General features: G+C 40.7%; 1 protein-coding gene across 1 annotated transcript in view; it reads right to left on the reverse strand.

Annotated features, from left to right (window-relative positions):
• The window catches only part of STK3 (serine/threonine kinase 3), a 146,411-nt gene extending 136,335 nt beyond the window's left edge, over nt 1-10,076 (reverse strand). The window contains exons 1-3 of the mRNA XM_049823883.1: nt 9,869-10,076; nt 2,594-2,674; nt 2,015-2,143 (exon numbers count right to left, since the gene is read on the reverse strand). Coding sequence (XP_049679840.1) covers nt 2,015-2,143; nt 2,594-2,674; nt 9,869-9,891 — 233 coding nt within the window. The 5' untranslated portion in view covers nt 9,892-10,076. The remainder of the gene's footprint in view (nt 1-2,014; nt 2,144-2,593; nt 2,675-9,868) is intronic.
• Nucleotides 10,077-20,601: the final 10,525 nt, after the last annotated feature.

Consider the following 20,601-nt stretch of genomic DNA (forward strand, 5'->3'; position numbering starts at 1 on the left):
AGGAATAAGATGGTGAGTAGGCCCACCTAGGATGAGAATGAAAACGGCACACGAAGCATAATACAGAAAGTAAGGTGAAAAATGTAGAAGAATCTCAAGTATACCACTTCTTTTCTCTGTCAGTATATTTCACAGACATTTGTTTTAAGTATCTATTTCAATTCCGGTCTAGTACTAAGAGACAGACACACACTACAACCTACACCACTGCTTCCAGTCAGCTCACATGGCTCAAGCCTACACAGTGACTAGGGGCTGCTATCCTATCACCGACTGCACAGAAGAACTCTTGAGAATTCATTAGGTGCTATTTTCCATCTTATTCAATGTCTTCCTTTATGTAAGGGGAACAAAATTAAGCAGGAGTTGTAAAAAGAATTCAAAGCACAGCAACAAGAATAATCAAAGTAAATACATTTTAACTCCTCTCCTAGTGCACAGGAAGAGCTGAGGACCTATTCTGGGGATCAAATCTAGTTTCACAGTTAGGCAGACAAACAAGATTGCTGCTTCCTCTTTAATCTGTACCTGTTACAAAACTCCCATTGGACAGACAGACAAAAATAGTTTCACAGGGACAAAAAACAATTAACAGCAGCCCCAAAAAACCCTCAGGGGTCCCAAATCCTTTTAGTATTACCTGAAATAACCATAACACACATCTTCATGGAATGTGGGAAAATACATAAATCCTTCCTTTTCCTCCCACTCTGCTGTCTACACATTTAACAAGCTTCTAACATTCAGAGCAGTCAATGCCAGAAGGGAATGGATTACAAGGTCCAAAGTGTTCACAGGTCACAAATACTCAGATCAGGGCTTGCAGGTAGAGGTTCTAAATAAGTCTGAAGAATAGTTGCATTCTCATGTGCTAGATACAATGTACTCTGAGGTCTCTATCCCTATATTTAAGGATAAATATTTGAACCTTCTCTCCTCCTTCTTGACCCCATAGACAAGCTGCTGTGGAGCAGTACGATCAAGCCCCATGTAACACCTGAGCAAAACATTCAGCAATAAATCTGAATGAATTCAGACTGCATGAAAAGGATTATCTTTAAATCTGGGATGAGTACTGCTCATTGCCAAACAAGAGCAAATATTTCATTTAAAGACAGAACTTCAACATTGACACACCACAAAAGCACAAACACAAGTGAGAAATAACAGACCACTTGCTATAATACAATTCACCAAGTTAATGACTAAAGCAATCAATATTTTAAAGAAAGTTTTGCCTAACCAGAGTGCAAAGCTTTCCCTTTTGTTTTTTTCCTGAGTCACAAACAATATTCTTGTACCGCTGATCAGACATGAATAAAGACTCACCGTAGCAAATCTGACTTTGAAGTTACAGCCAAAACCTTAAAAGATTATCCCAAAAAATGTTCAAATAAGAAATTGTTAACTCCATAGAAGAAAGGAAATGCAAAATTCTGCATCCTTGCAGACATTTGACATTAAGACCTCCGTTCCTACAATACTAGCAATCATAAAATATATCATTTGCGAACAGGTGTAAGCTAACATTTCTTCTTCAGAACTATTAAAAGATTGTTCACTTTATAAAAGGTATGTTCCTGCATGAAAAAGGCAACTGATAGAATCCCTTTTTGCAAGCTAACTGCTAGCCATTAATCTTGTGCTAGAAACATCTTTATGGATCTTCTGAAACAGGTAACTCTGAATCACAAGGCCTAAGACATTTGCAGGAACTACTAACCTTCCAGCTGGTCAGTGCAAGTATATTGAAGCAACCATGGAAAATTCTAAGTGGAGGCAAGCACTTATTCTTTCAACAGTTTGTTATGTACACTATTTGTACTTCCTTCAATCCCAGCTAAGCATAGAAGGAGGTCCACAAAGTGGTTCCTTTAAGTAAATTGTCCAACACAGACTTTTAATTTTCCATATAAAAAAAAAGTTTGCAGCTGCATATATTTCAGCTATACTCACAAGTACAAATACATTTTCACATAGACTCTTAGAAAGGGAGCAGAATTGTCATACCTACCTGTCACATTGTTGCATTATAGAGATTTCTTTAATAATCTCTTGAAGATCTGACTCCACGGGGACCTGTTTAATTGCTACAACTTGTCCAGACTCTTTGTGTATTGCTTTAAAGACGCTACCATAAGACCTAAAAATAAAAGAGAGAATTTTTTTCTTAAACAAGATAAACTGCTTCTCATTTCCATTATGCAGAAACTTTAAAAAAGTCACAGAAGCCACATGTTCATGCATAAGTTTGAGGGTTTTATCAGGCTGCAAAAAAATTCAGTTCTGTCAGGACCCCAGAAAAGACTTGCCTCTAAAGAATGAATCTTTGTCAAGATGTAGTGCATCTAACTTCAGTACAGGCACAGGCACCTTTGCTGCCTTAATAAACAAGGGATATCAAAAATGAATAAATATATTTGGAGAAGCATGGAAGTCTACTGATGCATACGTTTGCTTTATTACTAAAACTTGTCTAGAGAAGCATTCCTTAGGACATTTACAGTCACTCTCTCTGTAACTTAATATTCCAACACATGCTTTATATACCGTTTCCCTCTGATACCACCCCCTTGTAAATAGCTGCACTTACCCTTCACCAAGTTTCTCCAGAACATCAAAGACTTCTTCAGGCTGCTTAGTTAAACTATCTTCACTTAGCTTTTTCAGTTTGCTAAAGGAAAGACAAAAGTTATTTGTTCGTTTGTTTGGGGGGGGAAGACACAGAACTAGAGCAAATTTTCATACAAGTGAGCAGACAGAAGAAAAAAGATTATAAAGAAAAATATATTCCAATGAAAATAAAATGCCTAATTAAAACACAGTAATAAAATTTTAATCAACCATCACATAAGATAGAGAAAGTTATGACAATTTTTGTCATTATCCCTTTCCCATTAATGTTTGCTCAATTCAAAACAGCATGTGACGAATTCACTGTCCAAACCACTTTCTTTGCTAAAGCAGAAACAGCCAAAGAATACAGTAAAGCTCACCTTTCGTCAAAAAGCACCCAGCATGCAAACACGTGCTCATTACTGCCTAGAGTATGCCATGTTGTTATCCAAGGAAATATAAACCAATCCTTCACCAACATGAAGTATCCATACCACTCATAAGCCAGTGAATTACGTCAAGTTAAAAGAAGAACCTAGAGTCAAGATGACTGGGAGCATATGGTAGCGCTTCACCTACACAGGTGGTAGCAGAACACTGAACTTCCAAGAGCTGAGTACTCTAAGAGTTGTTGGGGCAGTCCCTTTTGCACCTTTATGAGTGTACATAGGGACAGGTGCAACAAAACCTCTAATTACATAACACCACCATATTCTACCCCCCAGTTCTCTCTCACAGTCTCAAATCACTCAGTATCACCCAACAATTTCTCCCAGCACCCTCAACCCACTCTTACTACTATCCTTTGTCCTTTTCAAGCAGTCCTAGCCTTTCCCCAGTCTCCAGCATTCCCATCCACCCAGTCCCCCAGACTCCTAGCAGATCTCAGAACACAACTTGGCTACAGGCTTCCAATGGAGCTGACACTGAACATAGCACAGGAAAATATAGCCACACACACATTGTGGTGAGGCCAGGCGGCTGCAACATGCAAACCCTTCACCCCAAAAGTTATAGGGAATTCTGCTGCAAGATTGAAATAAGTTAACACTATATAATAGTCAAGGGTACTACTGAAGTAGAAGATGAGCTAAAGAATAGCTGGTGCTGTAGTGTTAGATATAGATAATATATTCCATATGCAGGAGGAGGAAAAAGAGAAAAAAAAAGAAACTCTGAAGCACAGCAGATGATTGAGAACTTATGGAAAATACGTTATCCTGTGACACCTTCCTGGAAACGAATACAAAATAGGGGAAGGGAGGAGGGCACAGACAGAAAAGATTGTCAAACCTAACATTGGAAAAAACAATGTTAAAAAGAAACTCCTTCATATTAAGAGCTGCAGTTCTGTGATACACAGAACTACTAAAAAATAAAGTGAAGTTACTGATGAAGGAATTCCCGAGTCAGAAGAGACTGGTTATTACCAACCATCTAGAGTAAAGACAAAAATTTAAAGTAATTGTATAACACACAGGTCATATGGATTGGTGTTAAACAAGAAAAGCAAGAGGCTGGGGCGGGGAGCGGGGGGGGGGGGGGGAGTTGATGTACACATTTATATATCGAAGAACAATTTCACAGACGTAGCAATTATATGAATACAAAAAGCATCCACAATCCATAAGGAAAGATGCATGAACTGCTGTAAAGACCATACAGTTTCCTACAGCGAATAGGCAGGAAGCTGGAAAACACGTGTCTTTAAGGGGAGAATAAAAACAGCAAAGTAAAGGCACAACTCATGAACATGAAGAAAAACAGCAGAAAACCCAAATGAGACCAGCTAAATAAAGTCTGCAAAAGTGGCCTACAAGTCAAACACAGGAACACTTAACAAATCTGCTTTTTTTTTTTTTTCTACCCTCTCTCTGCTTGTTAGAGACTAGAAAGCAGAAATATGGAACTTAAATCTTGCAGGGAAGCACATATTTCATTACTGAACTAGTGTAAGTTGAGACAAATAAGAAGAGGGAAAACAAAAAAAGATTTTGCAGGTAGTATTAAAGAAACAAGTCGTTTTGTTTCTTTTGTTTCAAATTCTTTCTTCCCCTCTGATCAGGTTATCTGCAGCCTTAAAGGCAGCATTCAGACAGTAAGTTCTTGCCACCAGTAAAAAGCATGCACAGTATCCTTACGATACCAGCAGAGCCTCAAAAAATAAAAAGAATGACCATTAGCTGAGTCTCTTACTTGATGGAAGAGCTGTGTAACAGAAGACATGCTCAACAGAACAGTGGAGGGACTGAACTTTCTAGTAACTGCAAGAAAAGGGAAAACATACAGTAACCTCAACCAAAGATGCCTAAGAAGCAAACACTTCCACCTGCTCATCAAAATAGCAGTGCCTGCTAAAAAGAGAAGGAAAACAAAAAAAATCCATACCAAAAGGGTTCCAGCAGCACCATTAACACCAAGGCATTGGGAGTGCTTGAGAAGAGCTAGGGAAACAATCATGAACAGTCATAAACTGATCGAAACCAATGTCACTGTCAAATAACAAGATGATCTGGAGTACTTAATAGGCAACCTGGAGACCAAAGAAATAAGCATTCTGTAGTTTTAAAACTATTTTCACATTATCCATCTCTGACAAATATGTTTTGAGACCAAATAATACTTAACACTAAAGCAGCAAAATACTAAACTGATTTAGAGGAAGAAAGATACATCAACCTCAGTAATTTCACCACCAAATACACTGCTCAAAGTACTTCACACTCCTTCACAAATATATTGTAACGGTACAGATGCTAGGTCTGATGTCCAAGTGACAGTATTAACACCACAGTTCTTTGAACCATAGAAAGATCCTAATGACTCAGACTGTTTAATGATTTCTATTTCTAGAAGTTTAATAGAATTCCCAGCTCTTTAACTACAGAACAACATGCGATATACCCCGAGAGGGTTGCAATAAAGCAAGCATTTATGAAAACTTCATGAGAAACAAGAAGAAAGATGAGTGTTGTAACTGGCTGTAAAGCACTAGGTAGAATACAAGAAGAAAAGACTAGAAATATTACCTTATTATATTGGCTAAAACCAAGCAACTAAAACTTGGGACAGAGAAACACATCTAAGACTTCAGAATCAGCTTCTTAATCAGGAGTTGTTTGTGTGCATGTGTGTCCTACTATCCACACTTTCAAAATGTGCAAAGACAGACATATAGAGCCAAACATTTCAGAAGGATCACTGCTTTTTAGAAGCATTAAGGTGTTCTACATGGAAAGCAAATACTATGAGCACCCAGCAAAATACCTACCTGCTAAGTCATGACTAGAAATACAAGGGTAGTGGGGGAAAGCAAAACTGAAGACACAAAGGGCTCTATCTATCTGTGAGAAAGTGTAAGGAGATGTGTAGAAGACAAGTATAAAACCTGGGGAGAAAGCAACTCTACTTTTGTTTGATCTAAAAAATCATCAGGTAGTGGCTATGGGCTATTTCAGTAGTTTTCCAGGAGAGCTGTTCCTGAAAGCAGGAGGACTAACTAAACTTCAATTCTGCGACAAGAGTTGTCAAAAGGATTTTCCTGTTCCACGCAGGTTTGACTTTCTGCGTAACACCTAGTCTCTTAAACAAGAAAAATACATCCTAGCAAAGAATTTTACTTTTGTAAATGCAGTTGATGGGAGAAAACTTTCATACTTAGCACGACCAGAATCTTATGCATCGAGGACATCAGCAAAACTCCACACAACCAAATGCAGAAAAACCTAGAAACAGTGAGAGGCACCCAAGACTGCCAATCCTAGCATAAAGATCAGAAACATCTGAATTAGGACCTGAAAGAGCAAGATATTTCTTTTGCCCCCCCCAACATGAAAAAACAAACTAAGTGTTTAGTGTCCTATGGTCATTACGTACAGACTTTACAAAATAAATTGGTGATGTGCTACAGAGGTAGGCATAAAACAAACACATGAAAGCTAACAAAGAAAAATAAAGCACAACTAAAGAATAGAACTCCATCAATTATTGTCATGAGTTATGGAAAACTGGACAGCTGCACCATGAAACATGAATATATGCGGTTTATTTTGCAGAAGAACTAGCACATTGAAACATTTAGAAAGAATGGCTGGGATCAATTATACTGATACATTAAAAGAAAAGCTAGTCAGAGAAATCACTGCAGGCATCAGAAATAGAGGTAGCATGTGAAAGCCTCGAGACATTTACACTGCTTTACACCATTCACACAAGTAGAAGCAAGTTTAAGACAGCTTACATATTGTGTACTTCCATTTAGTTTTCTACCAGTAAAACCCAAGCAACCTTATACTTTTGTCCCATCATTTTCAGGGGGAACTTGACAATTTTCATCCATGTGACCTTACACGCCCATTGACACAAAAATTAAAACCATCTATTTTTCACAGACAGTTCATATTTTAAAAAACAAGTTTTTCCTTCCCACAAAACTTAACTTTCAGCAAAAATTAAACTGCCCAAGTTTAAAGAAAGGACTGGAAAACCTTAATTAACACGCTCCATGCTTGTTAAGAGGCCTTTTATTTGGCAGCAGCGGGCAGGAGATGGGTAAGATTAAAAACTATGTATCTGACAGAATTGCATCTCCAGCTACTTTCCTTTTCACTTGTATGCAAGTCTATCTCCTCATACCCAAGTATGCCAATATATACAGAAAAACGCAACAATAATAACAGAGGAAAGTTAGAAGACTCGGAGGCAAATTTTGTAACTGACTGTTTCAAGAGTGAATGTCCTTTTTAGTGAGGGAAAGAAATATAAAGCACATCTGAAATACAGTTAGAAATTCAGATGCAAGAAAACACTTTAGGTCAACTACTGCACAAATTGTTCTGATTTTATACTGAACACCAACTCTAAATTATTTTTAAAAGTAAACAAAATTATTCTGAAAAGGACTCCTTCTTAGAAGTTTTTTTGTTACTGTTGCAGTACATTGGTCAAACAAGAAAAGCTAGTGATTTTGACAGCATCCCCATTTCAAAGCCACAGTGGCCTAGACTGTCACTTGGGCATCATCACTGCTACTTTCTGAAGGGCTGTTTTAAAGATTTACGCAACACACAACTGTGTTCTGTGTTCCTTTACAGGGAAAGGGGGAATAAAAGTGCCCTATACCTGTGAGAGAACACTGGAATTCTAGGACATCCATGCAGCTTTGAAGTGTTCATATGAAATTCTTGCTACCTCTAGATTAATATCTTGCACTACAGATATCATGGCAATAGATCCCTGTCAGTAACTGCTCCTGTGGGCAGCAGGCACAAAGTAAAGCTAGTGCTCCCATCTATTTTGCCAAGTAAATCTGGTGCATTCATCCCAAGCCACTACTGCCTCCAAGGCAGGCATCAAAAAATTCAGCTCACAAAAAATAATCTGTACTCCTTCCAGACTTGCAGAAAAAGGGGGTGGCCTACCAGAATAGTTAGGAACACCAGACAATCAGAAAACTGTAAAAAAAAAAAAAAAAAAACGAACAATGGATAAAGGGGATATATATGCACATTTATGAAAAACAGTTCAAGTCTTATGAAAACCTGAGTCAGTATCTTACAAAAAACTGAGTTCAAATCTTCCCTCCCACTGAAGAAACAAATCCACTACATTGCCATCACATTCAAATTTCCAAAAATAAGCTTCAAAAAACATGGAAAGTATAAAAACATGCCAGCGAATTCAGAAGTTCTCTTATTAGCTTTCTTCCTGACTGACTCTAAGGATTTAAACAGCTCCTCACTTTCAATTAGGCCAGACATACACCTCCAGCTTGGTAATAAAGTTATAGCAAATCCCCAATCTTAAAAAAAAAAAAAAAAAAAAAAAAAAAGTCTTGTAGGTTATGCTAACGTCAAGTTCAATCCCTTGATATCACCAAATCCCAAGCTTTGCACTGGTGGTGGTAACATTGCTTACTCCTCAGACATTCCCATTTCTTCTCCTAAACCCTTGCTAGTGGCTGTCCTACTTCCTTTATTTGAGACATGCAGCACTGTCAGCCTGAAACTAGTGTAGGCCTATCCCTCCTCACCCCACTGCCTGCTAAAACTACTCTGCATAACAGCTACAAATCAGTTCTTGGTCAAAGTTTTCAGTAATAGATACTGTTCCGTTGCCTGCTAAAAACTGCTACATGATGTATTATTGGAGGAAAAAACAGTGGAAGTTCAAGACCACATTCTTCTCAAGTCTGTCATCTCACAGGGAGGTGTTTTAAAGAGTTTTAAAGGTTTTAAATGTAGAATGTAAATGCTTCAAAATAGAATGTAAAATTTATTTATTATCTCTTACCACCAATTTATATTGCGTAGTCCCTACACAATTTTTCATTAAATTAACAGGACACAAGAGTGAAATATTTGAGCTCTAAGATAGTAAGAATATATGTAAACTGTGTAACTACATTCTGTATACCACACAACTACATTCTATGTAGCATATAACTATATCAATAAAGTATTGTTCTGATTTAAATATACCCACAAAATTAAAGCAAAATTATTTTGTGCACTAAGACGACAGTGTCACATTCAAAGCAAAAGCTCATGGTTCCACATCATTACACATGCACACAAAAAGAAGTCAAATGGTAAGTACTTAAAAAAAAACCCCAAAACCTAGTAATTAATATGACCAGACAGCCTATATACTTCAGAAGATACATATACTGCGTGAATACTCTTGATTTTTGCCTCTTCCCACTCCCTGATTTGCAACTGCAACTATGCAACCCCCACCCCCACAAGCATCCCTCCACTAGCAGGACACAAGGGCACTTTCTAATGTGCAATGATAAGAACAACTCCTTATGTCGGTCTCTTCCACAGACCCGAACTATGAAGTGCAGAGACCCCCAGGCCACAAAGGTCTCTCCTCGACGATGAAGTTTCCCTCATTTCACATTAAAACATTCCTCCTGTAACTCAACCAGCCCCTAAGGGTTTGCCTCCACCTGGACGCTCACCCAGGACGGTGATTTCGGGGACAGCCCCCCACAAGACCTTCCCCAACCCAAGACAAACCCTCTGGCCGCCAGGCAGGTCTCAGCCCCCGTCATTGTCCCGTCCCGCCCCCCCCTCCCCTCCCCTCCCCTCCCCTCCCCACAGTCCCCAGGACCGGAGCCTCCCGAGGCCGGCGGAGGGGGGGGCGGGCGGACCCTCCCTCCCGCTCCCCGCCGGCCCAAGGCCTCAGCCGGGCCAGGCCGCCGCGCCCGCTTCCGGGTGGGGAAGGGGCCACCAGGAAGGGTCGTTACCTCTTGGGCGCTGCCTGCTCCATGCCGCTGCTGGCCCCCCGGCCCCGCCGTCCGGAGGGGGGCTCCCGGCCCAGCCCCTGGGCACCACCCGGCCGGTAACCGCTCAACTCCTCACAACTTTCGCGCGAGCCAGCTGGCCCTTTAAACGGGGCTCGCGCCCTCCCTCGGCGGCCGCCGCCGCTCCCGGCCTCTCTCAGGCAACCCCCACTACCGCTACCTACCCGGCTGCCGGCGGAGGCCCGCCCCCTGGCGCCTCTCAGTGGCTACAACCCGCGCCCTCGCAAGTGCTGATTGGGCTGCGCGGAAGCCGCTCAGAGCGGCAGGGGGGACGAGGCCCCACCCCACCACGGGAAGAGCGGGCGGCGTCGCGCCGGCGGGAGGGCAAGAACATGGAGGCGGCGGTGCCGCCGGGGGCCGAGGCGCCGCGCTCCCGACATGCTCCGCGCGGCCGCGGCCCGCGGGGCACGCCGGGAGGTGTAGTCCTCCCGAGGAACCTGCCATACCCGTTCCTGCGGGAGGGGTGGCCGGCGGGGCCTGGCCGGGCGAGGCACACCGGGAGGCGAAGAAACCGAGGCCCGCGGCCCTGAGGCGCCGCCGGGGCGAAGGACAGCCGTCCCTCCCCCGCACGCTCGCCTCATCCCCCGACTCCTGGAGCTAGGCCTTCGGGCAAGGGCAGGCCTGGGGCACAGCCGCGGCCTGAGGCGGAGGCTGAGGGCGGCTCTTCCCCCGCTGCCACCCGCGGGCCCCGTCGCCTCGGGGCAGCGCTGCCGGGCGGCCTGCGCCTTTCATCCGCCTGTCTGCACCGGCCAAAGGACAGCGGCGCTTGGTGCCGAGTGGCATCCGGCCCCTCCTTGGAAAGTTGAATGTCTTCATGGACAACTGGCCCCGGAGCACAGCAGAGAGGAGCTCCGAAGTTAGTCATGGCAGGACGGGGGAGCTGCTCTCCACAGCTAGCTCGAGTGACACAGTGCAGCTTGGAGGTGAAAAGTGCTGGCGCTTGGCACTGGGCTTTTTAATGCCAAAGCATACAAGTTACCCTGCAGAGCCATAGGAAGCTGTCACGTAATTATTCAAGCAGCAGCTTTTAGGCCACCGAGTACCGTGTGACAGTTATCTGCAGTTCCTCCACCTTACAACTTAAGACTTTCTGCTGTTTGTGTAGAGATTTAAGGTACTGGCAAAGCATCCGAGTAGATCCATCCAAGCCAATACAAGAAAAGCCTAAATGTTCAAGCCCATTTCTGTATCCTTTCCTGAAAGTAGGTTTATTTGCCTAACTAATGGAAGTTCAAGGTAGTAAAGCACTTGGGCAAGATCCATTAAAATACCGACATGCCCAAGTTCCACTTTAAACTGATTTTAGATGTACAACAGCACTCCCCCCTAAGAAAAATCCACACTCCATACCTAATTTCATCTCTTTGATGTGCATTAGCAAGGGAATTTTGAATGACTGAAGTCCTACTGTTGTGCAAGTTCTCTACTTTGGCTGAGTCAATCCAATCCAGTTGACTCACTGTGGTTGGGCTAAATGCACAATGGCAATATTGAATGAACCCATAAAACAAATCACACACCACCATATGACCTTTTAGGTTTCTTTGTTTTTCTGAGTCATGGAAAAACTGCAGTAGAACATCTTCCTTTGCACAACAGATTAACGCAGAGCTCTTCCAAGTATCATCCCACAAGCCAGAGTGGCTCACCAGCAGTACTGCCAGATGTGTCCATACCATAGACAACCGTTTGTAGGAGATGCCAAAAAAAAACCACCCAGGAGAAGGAGCCAGCGGATGCCTCAGATGCAGGGCGGTATGAGTGCATTAGAAAGCAGTGGGGAGGAACCCCTCAAGACTTCCCGTCTCCCAGTTCTAGGACAAGTGAGGTCAGGCAGGTAGAAGATGCCATGTGGCTAGTGTCCAACTTTGTTCTACAGGGTATTTGGCTATACCCACTGACCAATTACTATCTGCATTTCACCAGTTTCACCTAATAAAGGGAAGCCTGACATCCATATTTGGCCGCGATACTCCTGGAATGCAGAGGCTGTCTCCACATCCTTTAACACAAATCTTTAAGGCAATATTTTGTTCAGGTTATTTCAGAGGAGGCAGGATTTTTCTAGCTCCACCTCTCAAGCCATAGCTGTGACAAACTATACATGCAAGCAAGGAAAAGGAGTCTTAGAAAAAATACAGGTACTATATTATAGTTGTAACAGCAAGACAAAGAAAGGGAGCCAAGAAGTGCTCCCTCTCCCCATTCACACATATAGTTGTTTCTCTGGAAAAAGTTAGGCTAAACAGCCTAATCTGCCACTCTTCCCTCCCCCTTTAACAACAGTTGATGAGAACACGTCTCAAGAACATTTGTCCAAGAATAGCAGATTTCAGTTTTCATTCAAAACGATTTAATACCACAATCCCCACTCCCAGAAAATACCCTGACTACCTGATAATTGAGGAAGAAGGGAGCAGGAGTGTCCTCCATCTGTGCCACTGAAGAAAGAAAAGTGTGAAAAAAACCAAGATGCCTGAAACAGAAGTAGTTAGGTAACCTGGCTTTATAACCTAGCAAGGCAGATGGTACCAAAAATACGGACTAATTCCATGCCTTTCTCACAGAAGTTTCAGTTGTGCCTTATTCAACTGCCAGAATGCTTTCTAAGTACTTTTATGCTGAAAATAAAATATCAACAAGAAGATAACATATATTCCATAGTATTTTTCAAGATCACTTTATTCATCTCTTACAATTTCTAATGGCATTTTTAGTCAATGATATTGCAATAAATAACACTATCTCACCCTTCCCCTGCAACACGAATTTGGGAACCATGCTGTGATGTGTAACACTGATTTGGTATTCATTACAATACCGTACCTAGCCACCAGCAAAGAAGGAACTTTGAAAGGGAAAACAGGCTCCCTCTGTTCTACTACCTCATTCAGGCTTTGCAGTCAAGGGAAGTCCAGATGTTCTGGAGGCATGAATATACTATGAGATTGCTGGTGTCTAGACAACATGGAGATGAGGAAGTTGCAGACAATCTACACGAGTATTCCCATGATTTCTTCCAACAGTGGAACTATATAACACTGCTAAGAAGGCAGATGAGTAAGAAAAGGCTTAATGTAGCCCTATCTTTAAAATATAGGGGGAAACTAACTGAATTACTCTTTTTCTTCTAAAGCATTTCATTCACTTCACCAATTTATCAGCATGCATTAGGACTCCCCTCCCTGCAGAACTGGCATCAACATCAAATATAATTCTTTAGACCAAAGGATGGATGAAGACCATACTTAGTTTTTGAGTACTATAATTATTTTATATTATAATGTAGTTTTGTAAACAGATAATATAATTTATATTATAATTACTTATACTGCAATGGAATCAGGAATCATGATGACATGGACAAGTATTAGGTGCTGTATAACCACAAACTAAGACTGTCCCCAAGCCCCTAAATACATGAACCAAAAAGTTCCAAGATGTCGATCCTGCCTCAGTTGCACATAATTCATAATAAACCTGAGAAGGATAAAAATTACTTGAGAATCTCATGTCTGAGTTTCTAACAGGTATTACTAATGGTAAGATTTAAATTCCAAATATATACTTCAAAGTCATTCATAAACATCATGAAAATAAATTATGTATGTTGTAGTAGGGACCTTATCTAGTTCCTGTGGTAGCAAATAAAAGCAGCATTTACTGCAGAAGGTAGTCGATCAGGCTCATTTAAACAACATGCATTGTAACTAATACATGGCACTACTAGAAAACGTCAGAATTAATAGTGCATGTTTTCCAGGAGATACGTCACGAACACCTTATGCTCTCCAAACAAAATACCCCTAGTCTTTAATTGTGTCCGTGGTGCTTTTCGCAGCCCAGCTCTTTCCCCCATATGTTTTCTACCCTTTCACTGTGGTAGCCCCCCAATTCTTTCACAGGTTCCTCGGTGCTCTCTCCCTCAGCATCCCCTGTATCACTCCACAGTAGCTCCATTCACCCCCTCGGCATGCCAAAACCCACAATATCCTCGCTGCCCACAGAGACCCCCAAGCGTGCCCCCAGCTCTGTGTTCCTTAAAACCCCTCGACGTCACTAATATCTCACCATGCCTTGGCCCACCTTGGCATTACCCCATGGATTTACAATTGTCTTATGTTTGCATCACAACCTGCCGTTTAGCTCACAGGAGAAGGTGTTTAGCTTGCAGGAGAAGTCTGCAGGTCAGTCCACAGCATGGTGCCAAACTCAGCACCTAAGGACAGAGTTTCCCTTACTCTTCCCTTGCTGTGGCGTGGACAGCCCCACAAACAGGGCATTCCCTCCTCTACCCATCACCTATGAGTTTTGTAAAAATAGGAACTTACTATAATTACAGACCTCCAGCTTTTCGTCAAACATGATTAATACTAACCAGCTAAGTCACAAATGATTGTGAAGGGGAGAAAGGCAAGGAACGGCAGGCAAGCAGAAAGGCAGAACGAACGCAGGAGCCTGATCTCCTTAGAAACCAATTCATAAATTCAGTAGACAAATAGTCAACAACAACATGTTTGCATGTCTCTCCTTGTGACTGCCTGATAGTGATCTGGTATGCTGAAAGTTAAGGAAAAGGCCTTGGATGAAAAACCAGCTTGTTTATACAGCAGATAAGAAAAACTGACTTCTGCCTTTATTTTTTCCTACCCATCGTGTCTAACGTGAAGTAACCTTGAAGGCTTATCTAAGAATTTGTTATATACTTTCCTAACCCTGTCAGTCATAAAATAGTTATAAATAAAATATAAAAGAACAGCATATTCTCAAGTTTGGACTAAAATATAGAGTCTTTTAAAGCAAGTTTTTAATGAAGCTTAGGAATAAAGAACAATTGTTTGTTATTTCTTTTCCTGAACTATCCACAACTTAATGGTTAATTAATATCATGTAAAAGGAATATGACTTTTTTCTGGTCCAGCAAAAGAAAGATGCAGAAAATAAATAGTCAGGAAATATAGGTACAGATTCTGCTATCCATATCCACTCTATTAAAATCAGCATGATTTACAAAATTCCTACCTGACATTAAAAAGAGCAGTAACAACATGCAATAGTAAAATATTAGCTGCACTGCTGCAATTCCTTTCACTACCTAGTATACATCATTTTGCTATCCAAAATATTATTACTAGACCTAAAGACATTTGTTGATTAGGATAGGATTTTTCTGTTGACTAACCATTTAGCTCACGGTCTTAGTAACAGGCTATATATAGACTTACCATTTGCTATTTTTCCTATTATAGCACACTATAGTAAAAATAAACCATGGATACAGAGTTGCTATTTACAGTTAACCACAGAAGATATTCCAGTCTGAACTACAGCTGCATTGATTGTGCTCATGAGATCTATGGATTACCATCAACTTGAAAAAAAAATCTCATTTTGGTTTTTAAAACAATTACTGTTGTTGTGGTAATACTGAGGGTTACTCTGGATTCCCTTCCACACAAAATTATTCCCCCTCTTTCAGGGGCAGCCATCTGTTCTCCAGTCTGCAAAGATGTGTGCTCACACGCTGGAGAATAAATAAATAAAATTTAACTAGCAAGGCTTGATGGCTGTGTTAGGAATGGAAACTAGTATCAGTAACTAAAGAATGACTGAATCATTGTTACTTGATGAAGCAAGTACTACACGAAATGAACTTCAGCTGCCTGGATACACACAGCCTTATGCCCAAGGCTTCCACCAACGTGAAGGCTGCATTTTCTCCCATCTTCCTTTAGCTCCCGAGCTGAGAGTTTGAGAACTACATGACAGAAATGTTTAGGGAAGATCAGAATATTTTTTTATCTTCAGGGACAACGTTTTCAGGAGGCTAACATAGACCCATTTTTTCAGATTTAAAGAAGGGAAGTTTTCCTGCCCTTGTGGGCCTTTCACAGAAGTGCTCGAAGAGAAATGTAAAAAGGTGGGAAGCACAAGTACAGAAGAACAAATGGCAAATGAGGAGAACCCAATACAACTGGAAAGCACATCGTGAATAGTAAGCACTACAAAGCAATGCCATGAAATGCTTACAGCTTATTCAGTCATAGAGGTTTTTATTTTTAATAAAACCCTTCCTATTTATTTCTGAAGCACATCTCCAGCTTGCTTCATAGATATTACAAAGCAAGTGGGTTTTTTGTGGAAGAATCACTCATTCTAAATGCTTTAAAATCCAAAAACCACAAAATTTCAGTTTCCTACTTTTTTCCAACCTTTCCCAATCAAAACATGCCAGAAGATCATAATTCAAGTCTGAATAAGCTACTCATATAACATATACAGTCACACATAAAAAAAAAAAAAAAAAAAAAAAAAAAAGACCTAAGTAGAATTCTAGCCTTAAAACTTCACAAAAAAAATTCAGTGGCATAACAGCTATTTCATGACTGACTGTGAAGTAACGGGTCTGATTACAAGATAAGATCCCATGGAAAGTAGAAATATATTCAAAACAAGAAAAAGATTAAGATTTGCACTTACATTCCCATTCTGCTCTTAAAAGCAGCAGGAAGCCTTCCCCACAGTGGCCCATGTACTAAAGAAACAGCAAAGCAGCAAATAATACAGTTTCACAGAACTGGCTTTAAACGATGCTCTGGTTTGAGTCTCCTCTAACCAGGTTTGGTTTGGTTCAATAGGGAAGACTTTTACGGCATCCTCACTACTACCCAGGCCGAGTACTTAAACTACTGTCACTACCAAGCAAGGGAACTTTCTGCTGAAAACAAAACTTTGAAGTGACTGAGCGTACATAGGTCAGGTTATAAAAACACAGCAAAACATAAAGCAAGTTACTATCTAGAGAGCTAATGAACTCCATTAAATTTGAGACCTAAGCTTTTTCCACTATTCCTTCACTAAAAATAAATTTTCTTAGTTGCAAGCAGAAAAGTGGTGGAAGATTAGTGGATTTCTTTAATAGCAAGAAAGAGTTTATCAACAGCCATCAACACTGCCCATTTTTACCCAGGCTGGGTTTAGCAAAAAGAAAATGTTCTGGTGGTATATTTTTTTCTGCAGAGCAGAGGAAAATAGAGCAATTCCATATGCTAGGAGCTTTCTTAATGGAAACAGTTAATTTACCACATGAGGAATATCACATGCATACCACTTGCACCTAAAATGAATCACTCCTTCCAGTTGAGAAAACTGAGGTCTTTTATCTTCCTCGGGGTGGAGTCCATCTCCTCCCATAGGTCCCTACAGAGTAAAACTGCTAATCGTTTTAAGATTTAAAGACATTACTTCTTTTGTGTTCATATATCACATTTCAATGCCTTCTAAACAAGGGAGAGCTTAATGTTTTTGTGTAACCTTGAACTGGCTGGTACACAACTTTTATTGCTTCATCCTTGAGCTCTTCTGTAGTTCCATGATCTAATTTGTTACACTGGTGGTATTAAGCTGCTCTTACCAGCTCAACAATATGCAGTTTAAATTCCTTAAAGCTAATTTTGAAATGAGTGTGCTAATTTGAATACTAGGTAAAACAATGAAAAACTGAAACACAAGAAAAAAGATGAACTACATGTCTTAATATGTATTGCGTCTCTCCTTCAGTAAGATTAATAGATAGTAAATCCCTGCTCTGTGCAGTTCAAACTAGGCAGAATGTCTCTAGGACCTGATCCAAAACCTGCTAACATCAACAAAGTTTTTTTTCAAATATACTACTTTGGGGATCAGTTCTCAAAGGAGAGTCCTGTCTAATTTGCTCATGGGAGTGTGAATATAAATGCAGATTTTTGCTTGACTTGTGTTTCCATCCTCGGCCCAATTCATCTCCCATTAGGATGGAGGAAAGGTCAAAACTGGAGGCAGATCACATTAGATGCTACCATTTATTTGACAAAACCTCTTAATAATATGTCATAGGTTCATTTGATTAGAAACAATGCAGTCAGATAAGATAAACAATGTAGAAGTGGTCCCATTATTGTGGAATAGGTACTAAGCATCTGAAATTATAGACACTGGGAAAATTTGCTATTCAGAGTCACAGGGACACTTATGCAATGTTGTATAATATGCATTGCATATTAATGTATAATGCATTACAGTGTGCAATGGTATAGCAATTCTAAGTGAGATGATGTGCAGGAAGATTAAAGTCACACAACTGTTGTTAGAATACCCACAAATATATATAGCACTAGTTATACATAAAATAACAGGAACAACACATTATAAATACGAATGCTTGAGTCTATCCTGTCTTATTGGCATTTATCTCGACCTTTCAAAATGGTCTTTCAAAAACAAGTACCTCATTTTGACGGGTGTGGGATATTCAACAGCTCTTAATTAAATGCCTCAAAAGCAGACTTTAAAACTGTGTTCTAAAGTATATTGAATTAGGCTCCACAAGACCAGTTTTTGGCACCTGTTCTTGAAATGAGAAAAAAAAAAAAAAAAGCACACTGAACCAAGATTATGCATTATTTTCCAGGAATTCAGCAATTTCTTGGAGAGATTAAATTTACTGCAGCTTTGAAATAACAGGGTTACCGCACATTCTGAATAGCTGAGTGTCTCTGCAGGACTGGATAACAGCTAGCCCAGGGATCTCAGGGGATTTTATTGTAGTTAACCCATCCTCCTGTTCTGTTCCTACTTTTACATGCAAAAGAAAATGTTTGTGTTTAATACAATATTTATAGTTATAAGTAATAGTCAGTTCCTTTCTGGTTTTACTGTACCAGCATGTACAAGAAATACATAAAACTATATATATTATTGCTACTACTTTGCAAGATGTTGTATATATTGTAAAGCTGGCTCTCTAATAGAAGGCAGCTAAAGACCCCTGCGCTTAAATCTGCCAAAGCTGATACAGCAATCACAAACATGTGTTGTTACACTTCTTGTGGCTCATCTCCACATGGTGCAGCTGTTGTGTTGGCTAAAGAAAATGCAGGCCCAAGGGAAACAAATTTAATTCAGCTGGGGTGACTTCCACTAAAAAAAAAGTGGTTTAGGGAGAACAGGTGTCCTACAGTAAGGGGGATTGTTTGAGAGGTTTTCCCCAAACTTGCTCTGCTTCTAGGAAGTCTGTTCTAAAGTGGTGTGCCTGTGATAATAATCTCTTGCAATCTAATTTTTAAATAATACCCTTCAGAAATGGAATGGATTCCAGAAATTCTATTTTTGTTTGTTTGTCTTAGTTCTAGGACAGGAAGGCTAGTACGGGACCTTATCGCGCAAGTTAGAAGCTGGAGGGAGCCTCACTGCTGTTATTTGGATTCCTCAGCCTTAAGAAGGTTTGTTTAATCAACAAATGACTGTGCAGAGCCAGACCCAGAGCCCATGTGAGTCGCCAGTTGACACCCCTAGAGCTGTGCCAGTTTATACCTATATAACTATTGTTTGAAGCTTAATTTTTTAGTAAAGTCACTTAAATAGATTTTCCTCCTACACATGTTCTTATTTACACAGAATAAATAAGCTAAGCTATACTATGTAGTCTAATAAAACAGTATTACGTGTATGACTTTTTTTCTTTTCCAGAAAGGCGTTTACCTGGCCTGCTATGATACCTTCTCTAGTTTTGTCATGCATTCCTGCCTCTCTGCTTCCTGCGTTCTCTGGTATATCAGAATGGAAAGTGTTTGACTGATGTTCAGCGGCTGACTCAGCAGCCTTCCCACTGTGGTCAGTAGCAGATCCCACAGCACTGAGGCAGCAGGATCCCTGGAAGCTGGGAAACACTGTTTTCCCAGCAGGCTCTCAGGAGGTCTCTGTCAGCGCTGACTGAACCAACCCTTCGGACAGACATTGCAGCAGCCAGCAGATCTTTCTCTTCCTGTTGTCAGCCCTCTTTCCAAAATAAGGTTATTCCAGAGGGTAGTCTCTTGTTGTGTAGGTGTCTTCATACTGCAGTTTCCTCCTTTGGGCCTAGTTTTTTCTGTCTCCCACAGGGTCAGAATTCCTTCTCTTTGGGGAAACAGAAGTCCAAAAGAGGGATGATTTTTCCACACAGACCCCATTCCTACAGAGTTGGTTCTCCTATAGGATGCATAGGAGCTGCTCTCAGCTCTTCCTTCTCAGGTCTTAACAAAATACATGTTACGATGACAAACTTCTGTTTGGTTTTTTTACAAGGTTAAGCTTGTTAGCTCTTACATCAATCTTTATTGCTACATGTTGTGTCCTCAGAGTGCAGACCTTGGGCAGTTTTTTAGACTTCTCAAATTTCTAAATTGGAGACCCAGTACTCCTACTGAATTCCTCCTTTTGAATAAAATCCAGAACTCACTGGGGTCAATAGCAAAATTCATGAGATTTTTATCCTCTGTGTATATCTGCACATAAAGACCTGCAACACATCTTGCATTTTCACAGGCTTCCCCTTACCAAGGGAAAGAAAATTGTTCTGCCCTTGCCACTTTTCTCGGCAGGACTTCTGACAAAGCCCCTAAGTCTCAGTGATGGTAGGAACTGCCATGGCCATGCCTGATGTCAAAAGCCAGGAGTGGATGGACCTGGACTATATACCCTGCCAGTGAGAGGAAAAAAGGATCCCAATTATCAAAATGAGGAAAACCAACTGTAGAATGAAACCTGCGTTCACAGTGAAGCTATCGTAGGGACACTTACTCTTTACTGTGTGTATGTACAACCAGTACCTTTTCCAAACACTGAAAAAAAGAATGTATTATTTGTAGAGTGAGATTAAT

The sequence above is a fragment of the Accipiter gentilis genome, chromosome 2 (genome assembly GCF_929443795.1).
Source record: "Accipiter gentilis chromosome 2, bAccGen1.1, whole genome shotgun sequence".
Taxonomy (NCBI): Eukaryota; Metazoa; Chordata; class Aves; order Accipitriformes; family Accipitridae; genus Astur; species Astur gentilis.